Here is an 11,204-nt window from a genome sequence, read left to right as displayed (position 1 = left end):
TCAGTACAACCTCATCTTTAACCACTTGCCTACCAGGCACTTATACCCCCTTCCTTACCAGGCCAATTTTCAGCTTTCAGCGCTGCCGCACTTTGATTGACAATTGCGCGGTCATGCAACATTGTACCCATATGAAATTTTGATCATTTTTTTCTCACAAATAGAGCTTTCTTTTGGTGGTATTTAATCGCCACTGGGCGCTTTACTTTTTGCGCTATAAATTAAAAATGTGCAAAAAATTAAAAAAAAAAAAAGTTTATTTGTTTCTTTTATAAAATTTTTCAAACAGGTATTTTTTCTCCTTCACTGATTTGCGTTGATGAGGCGGCACTGATGGGCACTGATAGGCGGCACTGATGGGCACTGATAGGCAGCACTAATGAGGTGGCACGGATAGGCAGCACTGATATGCAGCACTGATAGGTGACACTGATGATGGGTACTGATAGACGGCACTGACTGGCATCACTTCTGGGCACTGACTGGCGGCACTGACTGGCACAACCCCTGGGCACTGACTGGTGGCACTGACTGGCAGCACTGCTGGGCTGCACTGGTGGGCGGCACTGGTGGGCACAGGTGGGTGGCACTGGTGGGCACAGGTGGGTGGCACTGGTGGGCACAGGTGGGGGCACTGCAGAGTGGCACAGGTGGGGGCACTGCTGGGCACAGGTGGGGGCACTGCTGGGCGGAACATGCGGGTGTCACTGCTGGGCACCGATCATCAGGGCACTGATCATCAGTGCCCTGATGATCGGTGCCGATCCCCGCTCTGACAACTGCCGGTTCTCGGCAGTACTTTCCTCACGATCTGACAGCGTGAGGAAAGTGCAGCCGAGAACCGGCACTTGCATTTCCCTGTGATCAGCGTGTCATTGGACACCGCTGATCACGTGGTAAAAGGCCGGTGGGATTGGCCTTTCACCACATCACGTGATCAGCTGTGTCCGTAGGACACAGCGATCACGGAGATCGCCGGGTGCGCGCCCCCTGGGGCGTGCAGGAGAGCGCGTTCTGGGAGGACGTCATATGACGTCCACTCAGAACTGGCCGGCCGCGGTGAAGCCGTCATTCGGCTATGCGCGGTCGGCAAGAAGTTAATATCTACCAAAAAAATGTGGTAATTTATTGCATTTTTGTGCATTCATAGTAACTTTTGCTGTATTTTTTTACCAAAATTTTGGATTTTACACCTTTGCGGTAATATAGTGCGATATAAAAAAAAAAAAATTGCAATTACCACTATTTTATTCTCTAGGGTGTCTGCATTCAGAAAATATATAATGTTTTGTGGGTTTATGTAATCAAGATTTTTTTTTTTTTTTTTTTTTACACATATGCAAAACATGCAAAAAAAAATGGCTCTAAACAAAAGCAAAATAAAATTTTACACATTATAAATGCAGTCTAATTTTTGTTTATTAATATAAATAATTAAGTGGGCTTCATACAAACATATACAAGAGGTTTGAACAGAAAAAAAAAAAAAACTGCCTTTCATCCTGTGTGAAGGAATAGTGGAGATAAAAAAAAAAAAAAAAAAAAAAAAATGATAATAGATAATAATCAAGTATATAGACAATAAATGCTACCCTTCTTTTCATTAAATAAGTGAAATATCCCTCTACTGTCAGTATTCCTGTGCACAGATCATCCAAGGAGAATGACAAACAAATGCATTAAATAAAAAGCTATAGCTCTCTAGTCAAAACAGACTAGTGGACTTTTGAAAAAGCCCATACCCAAATTGTTTTGTTTTATCAGCCGTAATATTGTGCGATATTAAAAAAAAAAAAAAAAAAAAAAAAAAATTATGATGATGATAGGTCCCATTCCAATTTGTGCATTTTTATTAATTTAATTAAATTACAATTAATACATAAGTGATGCATGTGAAACTGCGCACACTATATAAAATCGGCACCATTATAGATAGAGATCTGTGGGAAATGAGACTGCATAATGAAAAATGCAGAAATGAGGTTGACGGGGGCATTGACTAGAACGGCAGATCTCATGTATTTTGCATGCAGTTTTCCGTGCAGTGAACCGAGCCAAAACTGCGCAAATGTGAATTGGGCCTTCTAATTCTCTTCAAGCAGTTCTGTGCTTTACACACCTCTGCCTCACTATATAGCCAAAGGACTTCATGTGGTTCAGCTTTTTTAAATTGCTTGCTTAGTCAAATGGACAAAAATAGCAGCAAAATAAGCACATTGTAGAGGTGGTAAAAGAAAAAAAAAAAAAAAAAAAAGTGTATCACATCAATAGCCATGTATTGCAGCAAAAGTGTGTAAATCACAAGACTGGCCAAGCAGAATTATAACCCCTTTGGCAGGTAAAACAGGTCAGATACATATTTCAATTGTGCATTTAACGGTTTGCTTGGAGAGTCACACTTATGTGTTCTCTCTCTTCCCCGAATGTATCTTCCAGTCTGAAAAGTACCAGTAAATAAATATTTTCACTCCAGTTTTGAGGTTTTGCATGCAAGTTGTAGTGGATCAGGCAGCAAAAACACGGTTCTGTAAGCAGATTGTATGCCCATCAGAACCAGTTAAGTCCCTAGAGCACAGCTGCTCATTTTTCTGGTTGCAGAACATGATGGAAACTCAGTCTTTTTTTTGCCCTTAGGCCATTCACCGTTTCTTTTTGCTGTGTCTCAGCATCTTCTTCCTCTTCAGGATCATCTCGTAGAGTTTCTCAAGTCCTTGGTGCAAACCTCTGCCATCCACAGCACTACAGCCCTGAATGTGACTCAAGGTGGATGTGCCAAGTTCATGTACAGCTAGTAACTTCTCCACTTCAGCAACTGAAGCGGCATCGGCCACGTCCTGCTTGTTAGCGACGATTAAAACGGGTACGCCTTGGTTTTCAGAAGTCCTTGTAATTTTGTGGAGTTCCACTTTGGCTTCCTCCATACGTTCCTTTTCTGAAGAATCCACAACAAACACCATGCCATCAGTCCTTCTGGTGTAGGATTTCCATAAAGGTCTAAGTTTCTCCTGGCCACCAACATCCCAGACCTGAAAAGTGATTGCCTTCGAATTCACAACTGGGGCCTTGATTTTTTCCATGTTGAAGCCCTTGGTGGGAACACATTTCACAAACTCCTTGAACTTGAGTCTATATAAGAGGGAGGTCTTTCCAGCGGAGTCCAACCCAATGACAACCACGTGTAGAGTGTGAAAGGCTGGAAGAAAGGAGGTGTTGGGTGCAATCTCGGTAAGGTGATTCCCCATGGTTTTTCCACTGGTAAGCCAATAGATATCAAAGGACTTTTCACAATGGTACAAGAGTTCTTTGAAGACGTCACATAGCAGATATATGAAGTATTAATTGCACTCGGAAAGACTTCTCTAAAAATGAAGGAAAAAAAAAAAACATTATACATCTGGCACAGGTAAAAAGATAGAGAGGTCTGAATACATATTTTGCATTTTTTTTATTGTATTAAAAAAAACAAAAACTAAACTCTAAGCAAGCAGAATTTGCAAGGGATTAGTAACGGTGTACAGCAAGTCATGTGACCCAGGCACAGAAACACACCCAGATCCACACGCCTTGGTCATAACTCCAGCAGCCTACTGACTGGGCAAAGAAGCAGGGACTAACTGATGAGGTCATCTTTCTGCTCAATCCTCCCTCTCCTTCAAGTACTGCAGCCAGTCCAACTCTCACTACTGGCCCTCCATCTTCCAGGCTGAAGCTGGCCATACATGGACAAATGTCCCTAGGGGGACATTGTTTTCTGACAGCTGGCCCCACCTACTGATATAAAATACCCAAAATGCATCTACTGTACTTGGATGCAGGCACTGTTTGGCCAAGAATGTCCCTTTGGGGTATTGTATTCCGACATCTAGCTGAACAGCAACAAGGCTGTTCTGCCACCTGACACTTTGGGAAGTGTCGGATTTCTGTTCTCTACTGCTAGCCCCATACTCAATGCAGAACCCAGTAGTAATATGGACGATGGGACAGGTGAGTCCAATACCTACATGGTCTGTAGGGTCTAATTGTAAGCAAGTTCTGTTCAGCCAACAATTTTCCAGGACCAACCAATAAGTGAATTTCAGATGGTTTCCTGTTGAGCTCGCTGAAAGTTCACTCAGTGGGTGGCCCCGTCTGCACCACTCCAACCAACATATCAAATATGTTGGTGGCCCCATCGGTACCACGACACCCAACATATTTTGATAGGTTGGAGTGGTGCAGATGGGGCCAACAACTGAGTGAATTTGGTTCCGGTTGAGCTGCCTGCAAATTCATTCAGTTGGTGGCCCCATCTGCACCACTCCAGCCAACATATCAAAATAGGTACAGTGGGTACAGATGAGGCCACCAACATATTTTGATATGTTGGAGTGGTATATAATATATATTTTCCAGGACCACCTATTGAGTGAATTTCGGATTGGTTCCGGTTGAGCTGCCTGCAAATTCACTCAGTTGGTGGCCCCATCTGCACCACTCCAACCAAAATATCAATATGTTGGGTGGTGTGGTACAGATGGGGTCACCAACATATTTTGATATGTTGAGGTTGAGTGGTGTACAATATATACATATATATTTTCTAGGACCACCCAATGAGTGAATTTCGGATTGGTTCCAGTTGAGCTGGCTGAAAGTTCACTCACTGGGTGGTCCTGGAAAATGGTTGGAACTTGCTTACAATTAGCCAGACCCTATAGACCATGCAAGTCTTTGACTCACCTGTCCCATCGGCCATAACAATACTACAGTTCTGCACCAACTATGGGGCTGGTGGAAGGAACCATGGCATTTAGTAGGGACCAGAAATCTGACAAAAAGTGCCAGATAAAGCAGATCCTGCAGGCACCGTAGATCTTGAAGGAGATCAGAGACACAGATAAAATGGGAAAGGTGGGTATAAACAACTCTTCTCCATAGGGAAAACATTTTATTTTTTATTTCGCAACAAGGTCACTTGAAGATTTCCTAACAACTATACAGCATAAAATCCTATCTGAACAATTCACGTCATTTACTTTTAGTTGGGGAGGCTCATGAAATTAAAAAAAAAAAAAATTATATATATATATATATATATATATATATATATATATATATATATATATATATATTTTTTTTTTTTTTTCTATTTATTTATTTCCTGCTAAATTTCACTGAGCTAATCAAAATCTAATGACTCTGCATGCTGAACGTTTCAATAACAAAAGCCATCTGCTCAGCTCCATCCCTTTCTAGGATGAACTTTCACAACAAGAAACCAGTATGTCCAGTTTACAAATGGAGAATGACTTCATTTATTGTGTCATTGTTTGCTGAAGAAATTACAAATGCAAAGCATTCAGGACCAGGAATGAGACAAGGTAAAGTCAGAGATGCTTGTATTATGTAAATCTTTTTGCACAAGTTAAAAAGAAAAACCCACAACACACACAAACAAACCCACCAAAACAAAAATACAATATAAATGTATAAATAAAACAAATAAAATACAAAAAACACCACACATGCACAAAAAAAAAAAAAACAAAAGTATAAATAAAACAAAAATATAAAAAAACCTCACAAAAACTAAAAACACCACACATGCACACACAACAAAAAAATACAAAATTTATAAATAAAAAAAAAAAAAAAAAAAAAAAAAACAAAACCTACATAAAAAAAAAAAAAAAAAAAATGTATTTTCTATCTTCTAGATGCTGGCATTTTACAAATGCAGTTTCTGCTTCCTAAGCTAAAATGATTATGTGATCTTTACTATGAAAAAACCTAAAAAAACGTACAATTGGGTGTATCTAGGGTAACCAATATATTCAGTTAAGATGACCATCCCCCCCTTTATACCTCGTGTTAACTTTGAGTTGCATTTATTTTAACCTTTAATCCTGAAGTCACATACTCTCCCACCCAGCAAATCCAGCGTTGTCCCACTGTGATCAGCCAAGTCCTGCAAGAGCCATCGTCTTCACTGACCTCATCAGGAGCTGGTTGATGAGGAGCACCAGGTCTGTCCTGAAGCTGCAGAAGGAGATGTCTCCTGAGATATGTGACATGCATATCCTAAAGGAGGCTTCAGGTGCCAGAGATGGCATTCTCACCCAGGTGACAATGAAGGAGGGAGAGGGGCCAGCTGGAGTACAAAACAAATTTAAAAAAAAAAAAGTTTTTTTTTTTTTTTTTTTTTTTTTTAAATAAAGCAGGTCCACTTTAGAGGTTATTCATACCACAATCCCAATGTCTTCATGACTTGTTTCAGATTTTTGCCCCCCCCACCCCCATTTTCAATGTTTTCCCAAAGTTGTGCTGAAAAAAAAAAAAAAAATTCACTCTCCCGCACTGCAACACTGATCTGAACTGGCCTAACTAGAATATCTTGCTTTTCACTGTATTTGCATTTGGAATGCATGCATCTGGTGTAAATGAGCCTTAAAAGTGCAAATAAACAGAGACATGAGATAACAGCGACCCAATCTGCCCATCTCCCCCATAGTCTCCGGTGTGTGGGCATAAGATAACGGCGACCCAATCTGCCCATCTTCCCCATAGTCTCCGGTCATGAGATATCGGTGACCCAATCTGCCCATCTTCCCCATAGTCTCCGGTCATGAGATAATGGCGACCCAATCTGCCCATCTTCCCCATAGTCTCCGGTCATGAGATAATGGCGACCCAATCTGCCCATCTTCCCCATAGTCTCCAGTCATGAGATAATGGCGACCCAATCTGCCCATCTTCCCCATAGTCTCCGGTCTGTGGGCATGAGATATCGGTGACCCAATCTGCCCATCTTCCCCATAGTCTCCGGTCTGTGGGCATGAGATAACGGCGACCCAATCTGCCCATCTTCCCCATAGTCTCCGGTCTGTGGGCACCATCTGATATCCCTGTGCAGATGAATTCAGAAGGGTGGGGTGGGGGGGGGGGGGTAATCAGATAATTTTAAAGCTCCTGTTCAATCATTTGGAAGACATAATGTCTGACAGATGTTCTTCTTACAGATCCACACTTCTGAGAAGAACACTTTACACCTCTGCAGGGGAGCCAGACATCCCCCTGTGCTCTGGGTGGGAGGGGGGGGGGGGCTCCTTTAAGGCAACTCAATCAGCACTGAATGGATTAAGCAGGATGAAAGGCCATGTTGTCAATGAGGCCAGACATCTTGACAGCCAGGTCTCAATAAACATTAGAGGGTCTGCTGACAACATTTAGGTAATTAAAAAAAAAAAAAAAAAGAAACATTAACCAGGGATGTGAAGCGAATCCAAGTTCTGGAAGCAATTAACATTAAGCAGTGGGGGAGGGGGAGGGTATAGGTTTATGTCAGAGGATTAGGCAGAATCCTACCAAAATAGCCAACTACTGTCCAGCCTGACCATACAGAGTGCAATCGATCAAAACTACTCTGTGTTACAGCCCCTGCGTGGGCGTGTTTTACACGGTTTAAAAAATTAATAAAAACCATTGAAATAGAAAGAAAAAAAAAAAAAAACTACTGTTAGAAAAACAAAATATATAGAAGGAAAAAAAAAAAATAAAACCAAAAACACACAACCAACAAACAAACAAAAGAATTAAATAAAATAGGTAAATTAAAAATTAAATTGATTTTCAAATAAACACAAGTAAAAATGTAAATAAAACTAAAAAAAAAAAAATATATTACTTTAACATTAAACCAAGAATTTTAGCAGTAGAGGACAAAAGGGGGGTGGGGGGGCTGCATAATCAAAATAATTACTGCCCAGCCTGACCTGAGTGAAATCATTCTATGTTCTAAAAAAAACAAACAATTAAAAGTAAATAGATTAAACTAAAATTAAATAAAAATGTAATACACTAAAAAATAATTAACATCAAATGTTTATATTGTAAAGCGCTGAGCAAACTGTTGGCACTATATAAATCCTGTTAAAACAGTAGGAGGGAGGGTGTTTGGTACCCGACTGCAATCATTCTGTTACAAAAAAATCTGAACAAAAAAAAAAAAAAAAAATTAACTCAAATTTTTCAGTAGAGGGCATTTCTGCGTGTCAAAAAATGAGGCAGAATCCCACTAAAATAATTATTGCCCAGCCTGACTGCAATCATTCTGTGACAGAAGAAAAAATATATATTAAAAAAAATAAATAAATAAATAAAAAATAAAAAATAAGTCAACTTAATTAAATAGAAATAAACACAGAAAGGAAAATTCCAGGAATAATCTAAACAATGAGAGGAACTGAAAGATGGACACTGCATGAGGTTTGTTTTGATGAGACACCAGCGGGTCTTCCTCAGAGGGTTCCCCTGGATTGAAGCCTCATTCCCAATTCTGGCCGCCATAAAGAGAACAATCTAACTGATCGATTATTCTCTGAATCGGATATTTAAAATAAATTTAAAAAAAAAAATATATATATATATATATATATACACACACACACACACACAACACCACCACGCACCATAGACACAACACATACTGAGTGATCGATTGTTCGATTGTTTTTATGTGAATTATTCTGATTGGCCTAGACAGAAAATCCGATCGGAAAGTAGAAAAATTCGATAAGCGTCTGATGCACTGAAGGATCTTCTGGTCGTATTTCCTGGCAATCTATGAATACGATGACATGAAGCGCTGTGTGTGGCCCCCATGGACGATACAATTCTAGCAGTCTGGGATGAGGATAATGGGAATGTTTTTGCAAAGTTTCCCAATGACAGGGGCCAATCATGACGTCACAGATTGGCCAGAACGGTCTGTATGTGTATTTAATACAATCTGATCTGCCACCTGTGTGTGCTGGAAGGGAGCAGAGTGACCCGGCTGTGTATGGGAGGATCGCCCAAATCTCCCCTATGGAGAAGGGATCGGGTGACCCGGCTGTGTATGGGAGGATCGCCCAAATCTCCCCTATGGAGAAGGGATCGGGTGACCCGGCTGTGTATGGGAGGATCGCCCAAATCTCCCCTATGGAGAAGGGATCGGGTGACCCGGCTGTGTATGGGAAGATCGCCCAAATCTCCCCTATGGAGAAGGGATCGGGTGACCCGGCTGTGTATGGGAAGATCGTCCCCATCTCCCCTATGGAGAAGGGATCGGATGACCCGGCTGTGTATGGGAGGATCGCCCCCATCTCCACCCTGGAGAAGGGATCGGGTGACCCGGCTGTGTACGGGAGGATCGCCCCCATCTCCTCTATGCAGAAGGGATCGGATGACCCGGCTGTGTATGGGAGGATCGCCCCGATCTCCTCTATGCAGAAGGGATCGGGTGACCCGGCTGTGTACGGGAGGATCGCCCCCATCTCCTCTATGCAGAAGGGATCGGATGACCCGGCTGTGTATGGGAGGATCGCCCCCATCTCCTCTATGCAGAAGGGATCGGATGACCCGGCTGTGTATGGGAGGATCGCCCCCATCTCCTCTATGCAGAAGGGATCGGATGACCCGGCTGTGTACGGGAGGATCGCCCCCATCTCCTCTATGCAGAAGGGATCGGGTGACCCGGCTGTGTATGGGAGGATCGCCCCCATCTCCTCTATGCAGAAGGGATCGGATGACCCGGCTGTGTACGGGAGGATCGCCCCCATCTCCTCTATGCAGAAGGGATCGGATGACCCGGCTGTGTATGGGAGGATCGCCCCCATCTCCTCTATGCAGAAGGGATCGGATGACCCGGCTGTGTACGGGAGGATCGCCCCCATCTCCTCTATGCAGAAGGGATCGGATGACCCGGCTGTGTACGGGAGGATCGCCCCCATCTCCACCCTGGAGAAGGGATCGGGTGACCCGGCTGTGTACGGGAGGATCGCCCCCATCTCCTCTATGGAGAAGGGATCGGATGACCCGGTTGCAGGCCTGCACAGCAGCAGAACCACTTACCTCCTGTAGAGGGAGAGCCCAGCGATCACACCGCGGCCGGATGGAGCGCGCACACGGCCATAGCACGGACAGGACAGGAAGCGATGATAGAAGTTAGAGATTATAATCCTCGCCTCCTATATCCAACACACAGCCTCTCCCTACATCCGCTCCTCCGGTACTGCGCCGCCTCTACAGATTCTCCCAGCCTTACCCTGCACGGGGCGACGTCATGGAAGAAACCCCGCCTCTTCTTCCTTAGACACTCCCAGCCTCCGCTATTTTCCACAGTGAGCCGTCACCGGAGACACCCCGCCCCTCGTCCTTCAGCCACTCCCTGCCTCCCAGGAGAAACCCCGCCTTTATTTTTCAGCCACTCCCCACCTCCATCTCTAATACTTGGCGAAAACTCCGCCCCTCAGTCATCTGCCACGCCCTGCCTCTGCTACATCTCCCCCAGTTTATCCTCCACAGGATAAACCCCGCCTATTGTTTCTCAGCCACTCCCCGCCTCCTCTCTACACTCCGCCCTGGTTTCCCCGCCACGCCCTTGCCTGCAGTAGTGCGCCCCTAAGCCTTGGCTGGCGTCACGGAAGAATCCCCGCCCCCTTGTTCCAGGGCCACGCCCTGCCCCTGAGCAGTGTCCTGTGATTCATGGGCTGTAGTAGTTCTATAGGACATATTCTAAGATCGCTAGGAATGAATGGTATTCACATTAGTCATCAGGATGTACCGAGGAATGTGCGACTGCAGCGGATGTACAGAGGAACCAATCAGCTGCTTGCCTTTGCGTTGTCAGTTCAGGTTTCAAATGAAAGCTAGACGCTGATTGGCTGTCATACACAGCTGCTCCTGTTCCCCCCTTTGATTGTATACATTGATAATAAAAAAGACACATTGCCATTTGGACCATTGTACGGGGGCACAAGGGGTGACATGGTGCTTTGAAATTATTATTAATATTATTTAGTTATCATTTCTGTTCTAAACCTTTTTTATTTATTTTTTACATTTAGAGTGTGTACATGCATAAATTGCGCTACATATATGAGGTATTACCACAAATGGAATAAAAGCAATAATTCTAGGGCCACACGACGTTATCTGTAAACTGTTCACCTGTAAAAGCTTTTAAACCATCGCCTATGGAGGATTTTGGCTACCATAGTTTATTGGGATTTCACACACAAATGTAAGGCTTGACATGTTTGGTATCTATTTACTCGACACAACCCCATCATTTATATTTTGCCAGAAAAATTGGGTATGATATTGTGTTTGCACTAAAATTCATTTTAGTATATCTTTTTCATCTGAATATATGGCTTTGATAAATGCACAAATATCAAGTGACT

At 43.1% G+C, this 11,204-nt stretch overlaps 1 protein-coding gene across 1 annotated transcript; it reads right to left on the bottom strand.

Moving 5' to 3' along the window:
* Window positions 1-1,401: 1,401 nt before the first annotated feature.
* Window positions 1,402-10,057, bottom strand: ARL4D (ARF like GTPase 4D). The gene is made up of 2 exons (XM_089674371.1): window positions 9,871-10,057; window positions 1,402-3,359 (listed from the first exon to the last, which is right to left on the bottom strand). The coding sequence occupies exon 2, from the start codon at window positions 3,240-3,242 to the stop codon at window positions 2,640-2,642; it is 603 nt and encodes a 200-aa protein (XP_089530497.1). The 5' UTR covers window positions 3,243-3,359; window positions 9,871-10,057; the 3' UTR covers window positions 1,402-2,639.
* Between the last annotated feature and the right edge of the window lie 1,147 nt (window positions 10,058-11,204).

This window comes from Staurois parvus, unplaced genomic scaffold (genome assembly GCF_062004578.1).
Source record: "Staurois parvus isolate SC_StPar_1 unplaced genomic scaffold, SC_StPar_1.0 ptg000151l, whole genome shotgun sequence".
In the NCBI taxonomy this organism is placed as follows: Eukaryota; Metazoa; Chordata; class Amphibia; order Anura; family Ranidae; genus Staurois; species Staurois parvus.
Note: the sequence above shows the minus strand (reverse complement) of the source record. Positions and strands in the feature narration are given on the sequence as shown.